General features: G+C 47.0%; 1 protein-coding gene across 2 annotated transcripts in view; it reads left to right on the forward strand.

The window, feature by feature from the left end:
- RASGRF1 (Ras protein specific guanine nucleotide releasing factor 1) overlaps positions 1-21887 on the forward strand; it is a 224258-nt gene that overhangs the window by 157802 nt on the left and 44569 nt on the right. For both annotated transcript variants that reach the window (XM_082252999.1, XM_082253000.1), the window contains exons 18-22: positions 1941-2047; positions 6204-6316; positions 9859-9919; positions 15710-15813; positions 17538-17622. In XM_082252999.1, the coding sequence (XP_082109125.1) occupies positions 1941-2047; positions 6204-6316; positions 9859-9919; positions 15710-15813; positions 17538-17622 (470 nt within the window). The remainder of the gene's footprint in view (positions 1-1940; positions 2048-6203; positions 6317-9858; positions 9920-15709; positions 15814-17537; positions 17623-21887) is intronic.

The raw sequence follows: 21887 nt of genomic DNA on the forward strand, positions 1-21887 counted from the left end.
CGCCGCTGGACGCTAATGTGACCCCCCCCCCCCCCGAGATCTTGTCCTCTCTTTCCGGCTGATGTCAGTGGCTCCTCCCTCTGCAGTGCTTAAAGTGGGGCTGACATCAGGGGGGATCTCAGCCTCTCCCTCTGCAGTATTCGAAGAGGGGAAGTAGAGCTCCGGAGGGTCACGTGAGCGTCCAGCGGCGCTGTAAATAAGGTATTTTCCACAATAAAGTTACAAAAGGAGACGCACTGCTCATTACATAATCTTTTTACAAAATCGATTACATAATTTTACAATGACTTTATCCAAGGTTTATTTTTGGGATTACAGAATGTCATAATGCTGACTCCTGAGCTGACAAGGGGAAAGGGGGAGAGAAGACAAGGGACACAGGAACTTTTTTTTAACATTTTATTGTTTTATTCCAGGTTTTTTTGGAACATAGAGGGGGCTAAATGACACAACACAAGCACTGTGCTGTCTATCATGCTTTAAAGGATCAGGATATTTATTTATATATTTTAGGGTTACAATCACTTTAAGATCATCATTGTACATACTAGGGATCGATCAATTATCGGCAACACCGATATATCGGGGGCTGATATGCACTTTCCCCGATATATCGGCCCCTGAAGTTACCGATATTGCCGATATTTCGGGAAAGTGCTTGTACCGGAGTGATGCCTGCAGCTAGAGACATCACCCCGGTACCGGCATCCATAGCCAACGGTCGGCTGTCTTGTAATGACAACCGATGCAGCTGAGAAGCCGCTCGGCTGTCATTACAAGGATCAGGAGGGGACGTCCCGCCACCTTCCGCGGCTCACCTGGGTCTCCCGTCCCACCGGGAGACCCGGGCAACCAGCCTGCACGGCCGCCGAAGGCCCAATCAAAGCCGCATTCGGCTCTGATTGGGTCTCCATGTAAAAACCCGAAAGTGATGTCATGACATTACTTCCGGGTACTCGGTGCCAAATTAAAAAAAATGCGAGCATTCAAAACAGCCAAACTTGGCGTTCTGAATGCTTTTAAGTGTAGAGGAGGGGTTTGGGGTATTTTAGACCCCCCAGATCCCTCCACAAGAGTACCTGTCAAAAAAAAATTTTTTTAAATATCTGAAAATATCGGCCGATGACCAAAATATCGGTATCGGCAATAAAAAAACGATATCGGTCAATCACTAGTACATACTGTATATAAATAAAACATCCCCTGAAAATAAGCCCTAGTGTGTTTTTTGTAGCCAAAATTAATATAAGACCCGGCCTTATTTTCAGGGAAATGTGTTATATGAAGACTCTGGGACTCTAGGCCTAGGATCCATGTTAAAGGCCTAGCTGCCTATTGCCAATAAGAGGCTGCTCTGCACAGTCAGACTCATAGCAGATGGTAATATCATCAGCTTAACCCCCTGTCTTCCACACATTGTTGATTATGCTGATTTACTCACCTATTGTCTACTGTGGGTTCTGTGTTTATACTTGGGATAATGTGTTATGTATTTTGTTTTAGCCTTGTTGCAATGCTGAGTTAATTAAGTTAATGATAACATTGTCTGGGTCTGCATTCCCATTCACATATTGTCTCTGTCCAGAAGGCTAGGTAATTAGTTCAACTTATTTATATTTCTGTACACAATTTCATCTGCATAGGATAATGTAATCAGGCACCTGACCAGGTGGGGTAATCTGATCAGGAGGGGGATGTTCTCCTGTGTGGTATATATTGGGTGTGAGTTTGTTCAATAAATGTTCCAGATCTTATACAAGCTATTCTCGGCTAGTTTTGTATGGGGATGGCTAGAATATCTGATATCTATGTTCAAGACTGGAGGAAGCGGTATTCTGACGGAAGCATACAAGCACATTGTGGGTCGCGGTTCTGTTACAGTCTTCATTCCCATATCCATAATATACAATTATGTAACATTTAATAATTTTATATTGCAGGGTTTCCATCAGATCAGAGGAACGGAGACAAGGAATTTGTGATCCGAAGAGCCGCCACAAACCGCGTGCTGAATGTCCTGAGACACTGGGTGTCCAAACACGCTCAGGTACTCCACCTTCAGTACTGGCAATCATTTGGCATTTTGTATAATGTCATGTGATACATTGAACCTGATACAATTGTACCACTGCCACCTAAAGGGCTGCTGAGAATTGCACTTTCTGGATTCCCCTGGGTTACCCGTAGTAACAGTCTGTAGAACTTATCACTTTAGACACTTGGCTCAGACAATGAACAGTCCAGGGGATGTTGGTTTTTGTGTTTTAATTTAGAACTGGGATAGGAGAAGGGATGAGTGGGATACTCAAACTATGAATTATGCACAAATCTGAGGACAACTGACTGTAGTGTGTGCAGCAAGGCCGCTGCTTCACCTTGCCCATGAAGTGAAGATAATGGATATGATCCTGATTTCGTTTCTCTTCAGGGTCCTAACTTGGCACCCCCTTTCTCACTTGTGTGTGCTAGCCCCTGTCCACTGGAGTGGTCCCCTTCCTGGTCAGACCCTCATGGCTGGCTTCCTCGTACTCACGGACACTGTTTTTCCCAAGGTTGCTCTGCCTTCAACTCCATCCGTCAGCATCCACTGAACCTCCTGGCTCAGCACCGCACTTCTGGCTCACTAGGCCGACCACTCATGGCCACCTTCCATAGAGACAGAAGGAGAGACAGCTGTCACCCTCCTCCTGTGACCTGGCTTCCCGCCCAAAGACACCCCTGTCACATTGTGCCCTTGGCTTTTATAACATATCCCAGGATGCACCACTGTTTGTGCCAACCCACTGGGATAGTTACAAAGGCTGTGTGTCACTGGCTGGGTTTCCTCCATTAGTCCAACAGGCTCCCCTATTGGATATAGTGGGGACACTCCCTCAGACCAGATGAATCACACATATATATAATGTTTGGGGGTTCTAAGTAATTTTCTAGCAAAAAAAAACAGATTTTTACATATATGAGAAAAGTGTCAGAATTGGTCCGGTTGGCAAATGGTTAAACCTTACCTCGCCTGCACACTTAGACCTAAATTGATTGTAAATGCAGAATGCACATTCTATGTATTAAAATAAAATAAGAATGTGTGGAGCAGCCCCCTAATACTTACCTGAGCCCCATCTTTATTCAGCGATGTTGCAGGAGTGTCCCAGCTGCCGGGGACTCCTCATCGGCTGAGATAGCGCAGTCAGCCAATCAGGAGGCAGAGGAGGCAGGGCTGGGTCACGGCTCCATGTCTGAATGGACACAGGGAGCTGTGACTCATCTCGGGTGCCCCCATAGCAAGCTGCTTGCTGTGGGGGCACTCGTCAGGAGGGAGGGGCCAGGAGCATAGAAGAGGGACCCGAGAAGAGGAGGATCCGGGCTGCTCTGTGCAAAATGAACTGCCCAGAAGAGGGAAGTGTAAAATGTTTGTTATTTAAAAAAGAAAAAAAAAAAAAAAGAGACTTTACAATCACTTTAAAATAACCCAAAAAATTTACATCATCTAAAAACTTAAAACATATTTTTTATTCTGCAGCCAAATCAGGATAACACAGACTTTCTATTTGTTCCATGTCCTCATTTTTTTTTTTACTTGTAATGGAGGCGATCTGTGATTTTTAGCGGGACTGCGACATTGCGGCGGACAGATCGGATCCCTAACTGACATTTTTGACACTTTTGGGGGACGAGTGACATTACTACAGTAATCAGTGCTAAAAATATGCATTGTCACTGTACTAATGACACTGGCAGGAAAGGGGTTAACACCAGGAGCGATTAAAAGGTTAAATGTGTCCCTAGGGGGTGCTTTCTAACTGTGAGGGGGGTGGGCTTATGGAATGAACACAGGGACCTGTCTTCCTAAATAGGAGGATCCCTGTGTTCATTCCTGACAGAACAGTGGTCTGCTGTGTTTACAACAGCAGACCGCCATTCTGTCTCCACGGGGAGCGATCGCGGGTGCTCGGCGGCAATCGCGGCCATCTGACCCCCAGATCAGCTTCCCCTGTGGCGAATGGGCGTGTACCCCCCCCCCCCCCCCCACCATTTGCGGTCCCGCGAAGCGACGTACAGGTAACGAGCCGACCTGCCGCAGCATATGTATGGCGGCTGGTCGGCAAGTGGTTAATGTCAACTAAAGAGATTATCAAATATTTAAAGTGAACCTGTCAGTTTAACAAATTTCCAATAGAAGGTTCTTGTGATAGAAGAGGTATAATCGTCATCTCACTGGCAGTCGGCATTCCCTACACCAGGGGTCTCTAAACTATGGCCCTCCAGTTGTTCAGGAACTACAATTCCCATCATGCCTAGTCATGTCTGTGAATGTCAGAGTTTTACAATGCCTCATGGGATGTGTAGTTCCTCAACAGCTGGAGGGCCGTAGTTTGGAGATCCCTGTCCTACACCTTCACTGCTTTCCAGATCTGCAGCCTCTATAGTAGGGATAGACTGATATGTTTTTTTTTTCAGGGCCGATACCGATATTTTGGTCACAACGTATCGGTATCGGCCGGTATTTTGTACATTTAAAGTTTTGAAAAATAAAGACAAATTTTGACACAAATCGGGTACTGAACATGTTAATTTTTGTTTAATGCTTAATGGCTGGCTTGCACCCTGCGGTGGGTGGGTGGCTTGCTGGCACCCTGTGGTGGGTGGCTGGCTGGCTGGCACATTGTGGCTGGTGGGTGGCTGGCTGGCACATTGTGGTTGGTGGGTGGCTGGCTGGCACATTGTGGTTGGTGGGTGGCTGGCTGGCATCCTGTGGTGGCTGGCTGGCTGGCATCCTGTGGTGGCTGGCTGGCTGGCATTCTGTGGTGGCTGGCTGGCACCCTGTGGTAGGTGGCTGGCAGGCTGGCTGGTACAGGGCCTGTGGGCCGCTGGCTGGTACAGTGCCTGTGGCTGGCTGGTACAAGGACTGTGGGTGTCTGGCTGTCTGGCACCCTGTCTTTGGGTGGCTGGCTGCTGGCACCCTGTGGTGGGTGGATAACTGGTACAGGGCCTGTGGGTGGTTGGCTGGTACAGGGCCTGTGGGTGGCTGGCTGGTACAGGGCCTGTGGGTGGCTGGCTGGTACAGGGCCTGTGGCTGGCTGGTACAGGGCCTGTGGGTGGCTAGCTGGTACAGGGCCTGTGGCTGGCTGGTAGAGGGCCTGTGGGTGGCTGGCTGGTACAGGGCCTGTGGGTCTCTGGCTGGTACAGTGCCTGTGGCTGGCTGGTACAGGGCCTGTAGGTGGCAGGCTGGTACTGTGGCTGGCTGGTACAGGGCCTGTAGGTGGCTGGCTGGTACAGTGACTGTGTCTGGCTGGTACAGGGGCTGTGGATGTGGGTGGCTGGCTGGCGCCGGGCTGCTGTGGGTGGGTGTATGGCTGTGATACACTCCCGCGAGATTAGTCCCGACTCCAGACGAGGCTGCCCAAGGTGAGGGAAGTGGCCTAAGAAGGCAGAATGACGTCACAAAAATATCGGCAATATCGGCCAGTTCCGTGGCCGATACCGATATACCGAGGAAAGTGCATATCGGCCTTGCCGATAATCGGTCTATCCCTACTCTATAAGACTCTTTGGCATTGGACACCTTGGGATGAAGCCTGCGACCTCCCTCCCCGTGTAGTTTTTTAGCTCCTCCAACCCCTAAATCACTACAAGACTTGCAGTAACATAGGAGTTGGAGGAAGGAGCCGCGGCACACAGCAGGAGACACAGGCACTCCCGATGTGTCGAATGCCAAAGTATCTTATAGAGGTGCAGGCCACAGGAGGCATGCCCATATACCTCTTCTCTTACAAGGGTCTTCCACTGGGATTTTATTTACATGGATTTGGTTATTCCCCTTAGCGTTCTCTAGAATTGTTACATTGTACTGTATCTCTTGTTACAAAGATGCATGCATTTCTTATGCTCCTCAGCCCCATCTAGTGACCATAGGCCGGTATTTTGCTACTGCCCATAATAAGAGAAAATGGCCTAAAGAACAATCGTGTTTACCCAATTCACACACAGAAAATGTACAGGAAGATATTCTGGATGAATCGCTGTGTGAATTATTATTATTTTTTTTTTTTTATAAATGCCCCCCACAGAGTTGTCAGTTGTTTAGTTTATAAAAAGTTATTGCAGAACACATTGGTACATGACTACAGCTGGAGTGATAAAATGTTATGTATAGCTAATAGCTTGTAGCAAAGCAAAACGTTCGATGTTCTGTTCTTGTTTTCCAGGATTTTGAGACAAATCTACAGCTAAAGAGTAAAGTGATTTGTTTCCTGGAGGAAGTCATCCACAACCCGGAGCTGCTGGCCCAGGAGAGGAAGGCTGCAGCCAACATTATCCGGTGAGACATTCACACGGTATTTATTGGTGATCTATGCATGAACACTCGATGCCTGTCATCCTATATAAATGTAAAGTATATAATGTATAATGAAACCTACAACTACTACAGGCTTATACAGTGTCTCTACTACAATATTCACAGTGCTGGTTACTTCAAAAGAATTCTGGGTATGGATATTTTATATGTGGTTACATTGTTCCAGCTTGGAATAACTATGTATATACCATACCTGGCCAATGCCCCTGGAAGCTGAAAATCACTGTAGTAGACACCACTACTACCAGTGTCAGGACAAGGGCATCCAGCGCCCAGGGCAAGGATGCTAAACTGCACCCCCCGCTTCCCTTAGGGTTAGGGTCAGAGCGCCCCCCCCCCCCCCCATTCCTGCAATAAACCATTGCACCCAGGGCAACAGGCCCTTCTGCTCACCCCTTGTCCCGGCCCTGACTACTACTACACTTTTACTACACCGCTATTATACCACTACTACATCTCTACTACAGTGATCTCCACTAGCTTCCGGGTCCTATGCCTAGCAGTGGCCCTGCTGCATTGTGAACTCAGGAGGTCGGCCACTCTGCACAAGCTCCATTCAGAGAATGCTTTACATTTTCTCAATGAATACAAAGTGTTCTCTGACTGGACAAGGATGGGCGGTGATGTCCATGCCCCCCTTATATCCATATGAGCCCAGCAGAGTCTCCCCTTATATCCATGTGTGTCAGAGTCCCCCCTACATCCATAGTGCCCCCTTCTATCCATATGTGCCCATCAGAATCCACCCTTACATTTATTTGTGTTCAACAGAGCCCCCCCCCTCTACATCCAGCTTCCCCCCCCCACATCCATGTGTGTCCAGCAGAGAGAGTCCCCCCTTACATCCATGTGTTCACAGCAGAGTTCCCCCTACATCTAGAGTGCCCACATACAACCATGTGTGTCCAACAGAGTCCCCCCCCACCACCCCTTACATCAGTGTGTGTCAAACAGAGCCCCCCCCTTACATCAGTGTGTGTCCTGCAGAGTCCCCCCCCTTACATCCAGAGTGCCCCCTTATATCCATGTATGTTCAACAGAGTCCCCCCTTACATCCAGAGTGCCCCTTTATATCTATGAGCCCAGCAGAGATCCACTCCTTCCTTACATCCATGTGTGTTCAACAGACTCCCTTCTACATCCAGAGTCCCCCCTTATATCCATGTGTATTCAATAGAGTCCCTTCTACATCCAGAGTGTCCCCTTATATTCATATGAGCCCTGCAGAGTCCCCTCTTATATCCATGTATATTCAACAGAGTACCTCCCCCTGACATCCAGAGTAACCCCTCTACATCCATGTGTATACAACAGAGTCCCCCCTTACATCCAGAGTGCCCCCTTATATCTATGAGCCCAGCAGAGACCCACTCTTTCCTCTTTACATCCATGTGTGTCCAACAGAGCTCCCCCTTACATCCAGAGTGACCCCTTACATCCATGTGTATACACCAGAGTCCCCCCTTCCATCCATCTGTGTCCAACAGCGCCCCCCCCACATAAATCCAGACTCCCCCCTTACATCCATGTGTGTCCAGAAGAGTCCCCCCTTACATCCATGTGTGTCCAGAAGAGTCCCCCCTTACATCCATGTGTGTCCAACAGTGCCCCCACCCCCTACATCCAGAGTGACCCCTTACACTCATGTGTATACAACAGAGTCCCCCCTTACATCCAGAGTGTCCCCTTATATCTATGAGCCCAGCAGAGACCCACCCTCTATACATCCATGTGTGTTCAACAGACTACGCTCTACATCCAGAGTGCCCCCTTATATCCATATGAGCCCTGCAGAGAGCCATCCCATCCCCTTACATCCATGTGTCTTCAACAGACTCCCTTCTACATCCAGATCCAGAGTGCCCCCATATATTCATATGAGCCCAGCAGAGTCCCTCCTTACATCCATGTGTGTACCAACAGCGCCCCCACCCCCTACATCCAGAGTGACCTCTTACAGCCATGTGTGTTCAGAAGAGTCCCTCCTTACATCCATGTGTGTCCAATAGAGCCCCCCCCCCCCCTTACATCCAGAGTGACCCCTTTACATCCGTGTCTATACAACAGAGTCCCCCCTTGCATACATGTGTGTCCAACAGCGCCCCCACCCCCTACATCCAGAGTGACCCCTTACAGCCATGTGTGTTCAAAAGAGTCCGTCCTTACATCCATGTGTGTCCCAACAGAGCCCCTACCCCCTACATCCCGAGTGACCTCTTACAGCCATGTGTGTTCAGAAGAGTCCCTCCTTACATCCATGTGTGTCCAAGAGAGCCCCCCCCCTTACTTCCAGAGTGACACCCTTTACATCCGTGTCTATACAACCGAGTCCCCCCTTACATCCATGTGTGTCACACAGAGCCCCCCCCCCCACATCCAGAGTCCCCTCTTACATCCATGTGTGCCCAACAGAGCCCCCCCTACATCTAGGGCCCCCTCTTACATCCATGTGTGTTCAGAAGAGTCCCCCCTTACATCCATGTGTGTCCAATAGAGCCCCCCCCCCCTTACATCCACAGTGACCCCTTTACATCCGTGTCTATACAACAGAGTCCCCCCTTACATCCATGTGTGTCACACAGAGCCCCCCCCCCACATCCAGAGTCCCCTCTTACATCCATGTGTGCCCAACAGAGCCCCCCCCCTACATCTAGGGCCCCCTCTTACATCCATGTGTGTTCAGAAGAGTCCCCCCTTACATCCATGTGTGTCCAATAGAGCCCCCCCCCCCTTACATCCAGAGTGACCCCTTTACATCCGTGTCTATACAACAGAGTCCCCCCTTACATCCATGTGTGTCACACAGAGCCCCCCCCCCCCCACATCCAGAGTCCCCTCTTACATCCATGTGTGCCCAACAGAGCCCCCCCCCCCTACATCTAGGGCCCCCTCTTACATCCATGTGTGTTCAGAAGAGTCCTCCCTTACATCCATGTGTGTCCAGAAGATTCCCCTCTTCCTTCACTTCTAATTCTCTGCCAGACGGATTTTTTTACAGCCAGTTGCTGTGATCCGGGTAAAATCTTGTGGCTGGCCGGATGTTACCTGTAGGCCGTAGTTGGGAGACCCCCCCACATTAGAGAAGTTACGTCTGGATTATACTTCTATGTCTCCTGAACATATTCTCATCGTACGTCACATTCAGAAGGATTGTATGCAGCGCAGTAATCGCTGTGACCCGTACAGATAACTGGGAGCACCTCTCTTCTCCTGGAAAACATAACATTCAGTATGAAGGCACCGCACTACCGACAGCCCAGTCTGTGATAATAGTGGGAAGTGACCTCAGCTCCTCCTATGCTATGCCTGCTGACGCGGTTCACGAGATGAAATGCGTTAGTGTTGTGTCTTAGGAGGAGCTGAGACCGTTTCCCACTATTATCAGAGGCTGGGCTGTCAGTAGTGTGGCCGTCTTCATACTGCACAGTACAGTAATGTTGCATTATGATGTCACACAATAAATGGGAATAAATAGACTTATTTTTGGTACTTTCTAACTTTAGCACACTGACACAGGAGGATCCCGGGGACAGCCAGGTCACACTGGAAGAGATCGAGCATATGGTAAGTGACGCCAGTAAATCATTCCCCTTCTCCTATAAAGGTAACAAATACTCTGACTTGGACTTATATAGGATCTGTTTACCGTATATACTCGAGTATAAGCCGAGACCCCTAATTTTACCACAAAAAAGTGGGAAAACTTATTGACTCAAGTATAAGCCTAGGGTGGGAAATGCAACAGCTACTGGACCCAACTGGACCATTACAAGACACAAAACAGGGGCTGCGGGCATGGTACAGGAGTTGGCACAGGTCATAGTATAGGCATTGTACAGGTCATGGTAAGGGCATGGCACAGGTCAGGGCACAGGTGATGGTATAGCCATGGCACAGGTCATGGTACAGGAGATGGTATAGGCACGGCACAGGTGATGGTATAGGCATAGCGCAGGTGATGGTATAGGCATGGCACAGTAGGTACAGGCATGGCACAGTAGGTACAGGCATGGTACAGTAGGTACAGGCATGGCACAGTACATATAGGCATGGCACAGTAAGTACAGGCATGGCACAGGAGATGCAGTGCTGCGAGCATGGTACAGGAGAATGTCCTGTACCATGCCCGCAGCACTGCATGAGGAAATGCAGGGGCTGCGGAGGAGTCTCACTTACCTGTCAGGGAGCCGCTTTCGATTTAAAAAACGCGCCGCCCGGCGCCAATACTACGTCACCGCAAATGTGCCGCCGATGCTCGAGAAAACCCAAACATGTTCGGCTATTCTCAGGCATGCCGCACATGTGCAGTGACACGTCGGCGCCGAGTGGCGCCATTTTTAAAAACACAGTGAAGCCAGTGACTCGAGTATAAGCCGAGGGGGGCACTTTCGGCATGAAAAAACATGCTGAAAAACTTGGCTTATACTCGAGTATAGGGCTTCCATCCGTCCAGATTTGACGGATCGGATCGAGTGTCAGAGGACATGTCTCCACTGACATCCGATGCCCCATAGGGATGCATGGGGGGACTGTTCAGATCCGCCAAAAAAAAACGGACAGGCGGATCTGAACGGTCCGCCTGTGTGAAATGGGCCTAACTCTTGTAGGCAATCAGCATTTCATGGCTGGCAACCCTGCACTTAATTAACTGGAATTGGTTTTCGGTTGCAGTTTACTATTTAGGCAGCATCTCCACATGTATCCTCATGGTTATGACTAAGCGAATATGAGTTCGTGAAACGCGTCAACTGGGTTTGTCCCCTGTCTCTGATTTTTGTCATCATGAATTTTTGGAATCTTCAATAAACGGATTTTATTCACCTTTACTTTCAAGTTGGAAATATTGGCCAGGTGATGAGTGGTGCCTGAAAAAAATCCCATGTACAGAAGTATCACAGCTTTTGCCATGACACTAAAAATTGAGCTCAGGTGCATCCTGTTTCCACTGATCATCCTTGAGATGTTTCTGCAACTTGATTGGAGTCCACCTGTGGTAAAATCAGTTGATTGGATATGATTTGGAAAGGCACACACCTGTCTATATAAGGTCCCGCAGGTAACAGTGCATGTCAGAGCACAAACCAAGTCTTGAAGTCCAAGGAATTGTCTTTAGACCTCAGAAACAGGATTGTATGGAGACACAGATCTGGGGAAGGGTACAGAAAAATAGATACATATTCGCCAGCACACCAAGGATCTTGCAAAAGCAGTCCAAAAAACTTTATTCCAAATAAGATCACATCAGAGAAATATAGTGCAACGTTTCAGAGCCGCACAGGACCCCTTCGTCAGGCATGTGACAGGGTACAGAAAAATGTCTGCAGCATTGAAGGTCCCAATGAGCACAGTGGCCTCTATCATCTGTAAATGAATGAAGTTTGGAACCAACAGGACTCCTCCTAGAGCGGACTGCCCGGCCAATCTCAGCGATTGGGGGAGAAGGGCCTTAGTCATGGAGGTGACCAAGAACCTGATGGTCACTCTGACAGAGCTCCAGCATTTCTCTGTGGAGAGAGGAGAACCTTCCAGAAGAACAACCATCTCTGCAGCACTCCACCAATCAGGCCTGTATGGTAGAGTGGATGGACAGAAGCCACTCCTCACTAAAAGTCACATGACAGCCCGCCTGTAGTTTGCCAAAAGGCACCTGAAGGACTCTCAGACCATGAGAAACAAAATTCTCTGCTCTGATAAAACAAAGATTGAACTCTTTGGCCTGAATGGCAAGCGCCATGTCTGGAGGAAACCAGGCATCGCTCATCACCTGACCAATACCATCCCTACAGTGAAGCATGGTGGTGGCAGCAATCATGCTGTGGTGATGTTTTTCAGCAGCAGGAACTGGGAGACTAGTCAGGATCGAGGGAAAGATGAATGCAGCAATGTACAGAGACATCCTTGATCAAAACCTGCTCCTGAGTGCTCTGGACCTCAGACTGGGACGAAGGTTCATCTTTCAACAGGACAACGACCCTAAGCACACAGCCAAGATAACAAAGGAGTGGCTATGGGACAACTCTGTGAATGTCCTTGAGTTGCCCAGCCAGAGCCCAGACTTGAACCCCATTGAACATCTCTAGAGAAATATGAAAATGGCTGTGCACCGACGCTCCCCATCCAACTTGATGGAGCTTGAGAGGTTCTGCAAAGCAGAATGGGGGAAACTGCCCAAAAATAGGAGTGCCAAGCTTGTAGCATCATACTCAGAAAGACTGGAGGCTGTAATTGGTGCCAAAGGAGCTTCACCAAAGTATTGAGCAAAGGCTGTGATACTTCTCTACATGGGGATTTTTTCATTCTTTATTTTTAATAAATTTGCAAAGATTTCAAACAAACTTCTTTCAGGTTGTCATTATGGGGGATTGTTTGTAGAATTTTGTAGAAAAAGTGGATACTTTCCGGATGCGCTGTATGTTTCTCCCAAGCGTGTTTGAAGCCATTTACTGTTGACTGTCTCACTACCTCTGCTGTAAGTTTTTTTTAGTCCAAACATCGACTACCCTTTCAGTAAAATACCACTTTCTGAGATTAGTTTTGAACTTTCCTCCAGTTATTTTGAGGGCCCATGTCCTTGATTTTGGTTTCATTCTGAAAATTGTACCTTCCTTAACCTTTTTCACCCCCTTGATGTATTCAAAGGAGTTGTAAAAGCAGAAGGTTTTTTTATCCTAATGCATTAAGATATAAAGTGCCCCTTCTCTGTCCAAGGATGTCCAGGGACTCTACCTCCTGATCAGCTGAGACACAGCCGCAGCGCCATTGGCTCCTGCAGCTGTCAATCCAAGTCAGTTAGCCAATCAGGAGAGAGAAGAGGCGGGGCCGAAGGGCAGCTCCGTGTCTGAATAGACACACGAAGCTGCAGCTCACCTCGGGTGCCCCCATAGCAAGCTGCTTGCTGTGGGGGCACTCAATAGGAGAGAGGGCCCAAGAGCAGCAACGAGGGACCCGAGAAGAGGAGGATCCGGGCTGCCCTGTGCAAATCCAATTGCACAGAGGAGGGAAGTATAACATGTTTGTTATTTGAAAAAAAAAAAAACACGAGACTTTACAATCACTTTAAAGGTTTCAGTCATGTCTTCCCTTTTCCTTTCTTTCCTCCAGACTGTACATATTAACTTCCTGAAGTCTCTCCTGATATGTATTATCCCCCAAACTTTTCACCATTTTTATAACCTGTCTGTGGACTCGTTCTATTTTATCAATATCTTTCTGTAAGTGAGGTCTCCAGAACTGGACACAGTATTCTAAATAAGGTCTCATTAAAGATCTATATAGAGGAATCGGGACCTCCTTCCTCTCGCTGGTGACCCCTCTAGTGATATAAAGATCTATATAGAGGAATCGGGACCTCCTTCCTCCTGCTGGTGACCCCTCTAGTGATATAAAGATCTATATAGAGGAATCAGGACCTCCTTCCTCCTGCTGGGGACCCCTCTAGTGATATAAAGATCTATATAGAGGAATCAGGACCTCCTTCCTCTCGCTGGTGACCCCTCTAGTGATATAAAGATCTATATAGAGGAATCGGGACCTCCTTCCTCCTGCCGGTGATCCCTCTAGTGATATAAAGATCTATATAGAGGAATTAGGACGTCCTTCCTCCTGCCGGTGACCCCTCCAGTGATGTAAAGATCTATATAGAGGAATCAGTATATAGAAAAAGAGCAGAGTGAAGGTCTAACTTAAAAGTTTGATATATTGCCCCTGTGAACACCACTAGTATGGTGGTCCTACCCCTAGCTCTAAAACATGTGCATAAAAAACTGTACTGGGAGAGACCAGTAGACCAAAAGAGAGCCTTACAGGGATAGACAAATTAAACCACAGGGCAATAATAAATCCAAACAGAGTGTGTTTTATTCTGATGTGAATAAATGTCAACACAAATAACTGAATATAATTCAGTCCGAAAAGTGCAGGGGTATTGTGATGCAAACAATGGGTGAAATAAGTGACCCAAATACAAGTAACCAACACAGTAATGATGATAATTGTGACCCATAGAGGAATCAGGACCTCCTTGCTCCTGCTGGTGACCCCTCTAGTGATATAAAGATCTATATAGAGGAATCAGGACCTCCTTCCTCCTGCTGGGGACCCCTCTAGTGATATAAAGATCTATATAGAGGAATCAGGACCTCCTTCCTCCTGCTGGGGACCCCTCTAGTGATATAAAGATCTATATAGAGGAATCAGGACCTCCTTCCTCCTGCTGGGGACCCCTCTAGTGATATAAAGATCTATATAGAGGAATCAGGACCTCCTTCCTCTCGCTGGTGACCCCTCTAGTGATATAAAGATTTTTATAGAGGAATCTCTCCTGATATGTTTTATCCCCCAAACCTTTCACCATTTTTGTTACCAGTATCTGGACTCGTTCTATCTTAATATCTTCTATTTCTATAAATGAGATCTTCAGAACTGGACACAGTATTCTAAAGGAGGTCTCACTAAAGATCAATATAGAGGAATCAGGTCCTCCTGCTGGTGATCCCTCTAGTGATATAAAGATCGATAAAGCGGAATCAGGACCTCCTTCCTCCTGCTATTGATCCCTATAGTGATATAACACAATTGTATGCCCCAGTAAGATGAAAAGCTAGAAGTGAGTTGCCAACATCCCTGTTATTTGAACAAAAATGGACAAGGGGTCCCCCTTGGGTGTGGGATTTTAACGGCAAAAACACCTCCACAGAGAAGTAAAATTAAACCATTTTATTAAAGCAAAAAGATAAAATAGATCTGTAAAAGATCTGAGGTATACAAACAATGATAGATAATACAATATGTACAAGAATAGTGTATGGATGTAAAACCAAAAAATTAGAAAAGGTATTGGTACATATACTTGATAGTATATGTTGAATTTGAAGAAAATCCTCCCACCCGACGCGTTTCAGGCGCACAGGCCTTTCTTCAGGGGTCTGGATGTAGAGAGATATGATTTCCTAAATAACATAGTAGATAATGTTTGTATTAGTTATACAGGTTATAGTATGTTACATTAATATTCCTACAAGGTTATAACGAGGTGATTGGTCATTACATATGTGGATATCATCACGGATATTCAGAAATGCATACCTATGGAGTAGTCAGGGCTTGACAAGAGAGTCACTGCTAATTTTTTGGTTTTACATCCATACACTATTCTTGTACATATTGTATTATCTATCATTGTTTGTATACCTCAGATCTTTTACAGATCTATTTTAAATTTTGCTTTAATAAAATGATTTAATTTTACTTCTCTGTGGAGGTGTATTTGCCGTTAAAATCCCACACCCAAGGGGGACCCCGTGTCCATTTTTGCTCTTGTGATATAACATCGTCTTATAATTGTGCTTTGTGCAGGTTTTGGGGACTCCGGTGGAACCCTTTGAATCCCTCTCTGCTCTGGAAAGCGCAGAACAGCTGACATTATTGGACCATCTGATCTTCAAGAAGATTCCCTATGAGTAAGTCTCTCCCGATGTGGCCGGTGCTGACCTGCACCGTTTTGAAAGTTTTGGATGTTGTAGGGTTAGATTAGAACTCCTGTGAAGTTTTTATTACTGTCTGTTCCCCTTTTAGGTAGTCACCCTTTCTGTTTTTCCTGGTGACCATTGTCCCTGAGACCGAAAATTATGAAGTGAAGATTTTAGGGATCTAATTAATGAAAAAAAAAAATGTACATTAGTTCTGTGCCCATTTGGGGAAAAAACAAGGATTTTTTAGGCTATTTTTTCACAGACTCTGGTAAAATACTGCATTATGGCCACTAGATGGTGCGGAGGAGGATAGGAAATACATGGGTCTTCTTTTAACAAGAGATACAGTGTAACAATTCTAGAGAGCACTGTAGTGAATTAGGAAATAAATGTACCCTTTTTGTTTGGTTCTGGCCGCTGACACTAATATTACCAGGGCGAGAATGACATTTCACTCCCCTCCCGCTGCCTCCTGGTATGCAGACGATTTTGCACATGTGCAGATAGACATCTGGTAGTGTATTGCTCTACTAATAGAGGATGGTAATAACACTTGGGATATATGATGTCGATATTCTAGTAGGCTTTACTATCTTCTGTTTGTAGAACAGTATGTAGACCAGAGGTGTCAATTCCATTGCGGGCCGCATTATGGTATGCATTAAGCAGTATGGTTGCCTTCAAAGGGCAGGTTTTATCTGGGGTGCACTACGTACAGACTGCAGGTTTCAGGAGTGTGCTACGTACAGAGTGCAGGTTTCAGGAGTGTGCTACGTACAGAGTGCAGGTTTCAGGAGTGTGCTACGTACAGAGTGCAGGTTTTAGGAGTGCACTATGTACAGAGTGCAGGTTTTAGGAGTGCACTATGTACAGAGTGCAGGTTTTAGGAGTGCACTACGTGAAGAGTGCAGGTTTCAGGAGTGCGCTACGTACAGAGTGCAGGTTTCAGGAGTGCGCTACGTACAGAGTGCAGGTTTCAGGAGTGCGCTACGTACAGAGTGCAGGTTTCAGGAGTGCGCTACGTACAGAGTGCAGGTTTCAGGAGTGCGCTACGTACAGAGTGCAGGTTTCAGGAGTGCGCTACGTACAGAGTGCAGGTTTCAGGAGTGCGCTACGTACAGAGTGCAGATTTCAGGAGTGTGCTAGGTACAGAGTGCAGATTTCAGGAGTGCGCTGCGTACAGAGTGCAGATTTCAGGAGTGTGCTACGTACAGAGTGTAGGTTTCAGGAGTGTGCTAGGTACAGAGTGCAGATTTCAGGAGTGTACTAGGTACAGAGTGCAGGTTTCAGGGGTGCGCTACGTGTGGAGTTCAGGGGTGCGCTACGTGTGGAGTTCAGGGGTGCGCTACGTGTGGAGTTCAGGGGTGCGCTACGTGTGGAGTTCAGGGGTGCGCTACGTGTGGAGTTCAGGGGTGCGCTACGTGTGGAGTTCAGGGGTGCGCTACGTGTGGAGTTCAGGGGTGCGCTACCCGTGACGCAAACAAGGTGGTGGTGGCGTGGGACAGGACCTGTACCAGGTCATCGGGATTGGAGAGGAGGACATTGCTGGATCCACTTAGCTTGTAAGTGTGTTATTACTGCACAAGAAGACCACCTAAGGTAAAGTGGGAGGGGGGGGGCACAAGAAAGTCTATTTGTGTGGGAGAGTGACATTCCTCTGAATACCTGAAAAAGGTGACTATATCTCCATCTTTTTTTTTTTTTTTCTGCAGGGAGTTTTTTGGTCAGGGGTGGATGAAAACCGACAAGAATGAGAGGACACCGTATATAATGGGCACAAGCAAACACTTCAACCATGTAAGTCATTGGTGGAGCAAAATCAACATGGTAGTATGAGCTTCAGTTCTTGATGGTGACAGGTTTGCTTTAAAGTGGTTGCAAACCCTTCCATATACCCAGTGAAGTGACTGGTCTCAGGTGATACAGAGATGAAGCAAATCCTCCCACATAAGGTGTACATTTTTATCTGCAGTCTTCGTTTCTCTACAGCCCTTCAAGGTCCAGAATGTTTTACAGCTTGTCTTAGCTCTCAGAAGGCGGGAAGCTAAAGTTACCCTCTGTAGCGCTTAGTGAAAGCTGATTGGAGGGAAGGGACACCCCCCCCCCCCCACACACACATCGGGACAGAGCTCTGAGGCTGTCAATCACAGGATGTGTGCTGGAGCTCCCTCCCCTATCACCTTTTTTTATCTTTTGGTGTCAGGAAAACTTCTCAGAAGTGACTCATGCAGACAGCAGAGGAAGGAGGTAGCAGACAGAAATGACACTTAGTGTTCTGAACTGAGACAAGTACACACTATAGAGGGATATGCTGTGTTTAGATTTAATATCTGAGGTTTCCAACCACTTTAAGGATCTTCCACAGGACTTTTTGGAGATGCTCTGCTACAATGGTAAAGTTCTCTGTTATTTTGCTAGGATGTATGTTGCCGTTTTCATCTCCTTTTTTCGATGGATATGTAATTAGAGTGCATCTAACAAGTTAGTATATACTCCACCCTGGCTGTTACTCCCCCTGGTTTACCAGCACAGTGGTCATAATATATTTTCTACAGAATATGGTGACTTTTTTTTATTGTAGATGTTCTCTGCTGAGCATCAAAATTTACAGTAATTGTACAAGATTTCCTTCCTGGTTTATTATTTTAAAAGGACACACTACCCCATTTTTTAAAGTTTTTTTTTTCTATAGATATGAGAGAGCCCCTGCTGAGATTCCACTCCAGAGCCTGTGGCTTTTAGTTATGATTCTACATGACACCTATTCGCACAGTATACATCGGGGAAAATAATGATTTAATCCCCTGCAGATTTTGTAAGTTTGCCCAAAGGTCTATAAGGTGTATTTTAAATGATAGAGACAGAATATTAACCAAAAATACAGAAAAATCACATACCGTATATCCTCGAGTATAAGCCGACCCGAATATAAGCCGAGGCACCTAATTTTACCACAGAAAATTGGGAAAACGTATTGACTCGAGTATAAGCCTAGGGTGGGAAATGCAGCAGCTACTGGACCCAACTGGACCACCACGAGACCCAAAACAGGGGCTGCGTGCATGGTATAGGAGATGCAGGACTGTGGGCATGGCACAGGAGATGGTTCAGACATTGTGCAGGGCCTGCGGACATGGTACAGGAGATGCAGGACTGTGGGCATGGCACAGGAAGATGGTTAAGGCATGGCACAGGAGATGGTTAAGGCATGGCACAGGAGATGGTTCAGGCATGGCACAGGAGATGGTTCAGGCATGGCACAGGAGATGGTTCAGGCATGGCACAGGAGATGGTTCAGCCATTGTGCAGGGGCTGCGGACATGGTACAGGAGATGCAGGACTGTGGGCAAGGCACAGAGATGGTTCAGGTATTGTGCAGGGGCTGCGGACATGGTACAGGAGATGCAAGACTGTGGGCATGGCACAGGAAGATGGTTCAGGCATGGCACAAGAGATGGTTCAGGCATGGCACAGGAGATGGTTCAGGCATGGCACAGGAGATGGTTCAGGCATGGCACAGGAGATGGTTCAGGCATGGCACAGGAGATGGCTCAGGCATGGCACAGGAGATGGCTCAGGCATGGCACAGGAGATGGCTCAGGCATGGCACAGGAGATGGCTCAGGCATGGCACAGGAGATGGCTCAGGCATGGCACAGGAGATGGTACAGGCATGGCACAGGAGATGGTACAGGCGATGGTTCAGGCATGGCACAGGAGATGGCTCAGGCATGGCACAAGAGATGGTTCAGGCATGGCACAGGAGATGGTACAGGCATGGTACAGGAGATGGTTCAGATATGGCACAGGCATGGCACAGATGGTACAGGCATGGCACAGGAGATGCAGTGCTGCGGGCATGGTACAGGAGAATCTCCTGAACCATGCCTGCAGCACTGTATCTCCTGAGGCTATGCAGGGGCTGTGGAGGAGTCTCACTTACCTTTCTGCCTTACATTTAAAAATCGGCACCAACACGTCACTGCGCATGCGCCGTCTGCCCGGGAATAGCCAAACGTGTACAGCCTTTCCCGAGCGGCGGCGCGTGCGCATTGACCGGGGAAAAGGAAAGTGGGATCGTGACTCAAGTATAAGTCGAGGGGGGCTTTTTCAGCATAAAAAAACATGCTGAAAAAGTCGGTTTATACTCGAGTATATATGGTAATATAAATGTTATAAATTGAGTTGCAGTTCAGAGAGTAAAATAAGTATTTGATCCCCAAGCAAAACATGACTTGGTGGTAGTTGGTGGAGAAACCCTTGTATGCAAGCACAGAGGTAAAACTTTTCTTGTAGTTGGTTACCAGGTTTGTACACCTCTCCAGGAGGGATTTTGGTCCACTCTTCTTTACAGATCTCCTAAATACTTAAGGTTTCTCTGTCGCTTGGCAACAAAAAGTTTCAGCTCCCTCTATAAATTTTCTATAGGATTAAGGTCTGGAGACTTGCTTGGCCACTCCATGACCTTAATGTGCTTCTTCTTGAGCCACTCCTTTGTTGCCTTGGTGGTATGTTTTGGGTCATTGTCATGCTGAAAGACCCATCTATGACCCATCTTCAGTGTTCTGGTTGAGGGAAGAAGGTTCTTATCCAAGATTTTACAATACATGGCCCACCGTCCATTGGCCCCTCAATACGGCAAAGTCGGCCCTTACCTTTAGCAGAGAAACAGCCCCAAAGCATCATGTTTCCACCTCCGTGCCTGACTGTAGGGATGGTGACTGTAGGGACGGTGACTGTAGGGATGGTGCTCTTAGAGTCATAGTCAGCATTTTTCTTTCTCCAAACACGGAGAGTCGAGTTAATGCCAAAGAGCTGAATTTTGGTCTCATCTGACCACAGCACTTTCTCCCAATCCTTCTCTGAATCATTTAGATGTTCATTGGCAAACTTCAGACAGGCCTGTACATGTGCCTTCTTGAGGAGGGGGACCTTGCAAGCGCTGCAGGATTTCAGTCCATGGCGGAGTATCGTGTTACCAATGGTTTGTTTGGTGACTGTGGTCCCAACTACTTTGAGATCATTCACAACCTCCTCCCTTGTAGTTCTGGGCTGATCCCTCACTTTTGTCATTATCAGCCTTACCCCATGAGGAGAAATCTTGCATGGAGCTCCAGACTGAGGGCGATTTAATGGTTATTTTGTATTTATTCCATTTGCAAATACAGTGCCTTGCGAAAGTATTCAGCCCCCTTGAACTTGCGACCTTTTGCCACATTTCAGGCTTCAAACATAAAGATATAAAACTAATTTTTTTTGAAGAATCAACAAGTGGGACACAATCATGAAGTGGAACAAAATTTATTGGATATTTCAAACTTTTTTAACAAATAAAAAACTGAAAAATTGGGCGTGCAAAATTATTCAGCCCCCTTAAGTTAATACTTTGTAGCGCCACCTTTTGCTGCGATTACAACTGTAAGTCGCTTGGGGTATGTCTCTATCAGTTTTGCACATCGAGAGACTGAAATTTTTGCCCATTCCTCCTTGCAAAACAGCTCGAGCTCAGTGAGGTTGGATGGAGAGCGTTTGTGAACAGCAGTTTTCAGTTCTTTCCACAGATTCTCGATTGGATTCAGGTCTGGACTTTGACTTGGCCATTCTAACACCTGGATATGTTTATTTTTGAACCATTCCATTGTAGATTTTGCTTTATGTTTTGGATCATTGTCTTGTTGGAAGACAAATCTCCGTCCCAGTCTCCGGTCTTTTGCAGACTCCATCAGGTTTTCATCCAGAATGGTCCTGTATTTGGCTCCATCCATCTTCCCATCAATTTTAACCATCTTCCCTGTCCCTGCTGAAGAAAAGCAGGCCCAAACCATGATGCTGCCACCACCATGTTTGACAGTGGGGATGGTGTGTTCAGGGTGATGAGCTGTGTTGCTTTTACGCCGAACATAACGTTTTACATTGTTGCCAAAAAGTTTGATTTTGGTTTCATCTGAGCAGAGCCCCTTCTTCCACATGTTTGGTGTCTCCCAGGTGGCTTGTGGCAAACTTTAAACAACACTTTTTATGGATATCTTTAAGAAATGGCTTTCTTCTTGCCACTCTTCCATA

Source organism: Pelophylax lessonae, assembly GCF_965119305.1.
Source record: "Pelophylax lessonae genome assembly, chromosome: 4".
Classification (NCBI taxonomy): domain Eukaryota; kingdom Metazoa; phylum Chordata; class Amphibia; order Anura; family Ranidae; genus Pelophylax; species Pelophylax lessonae.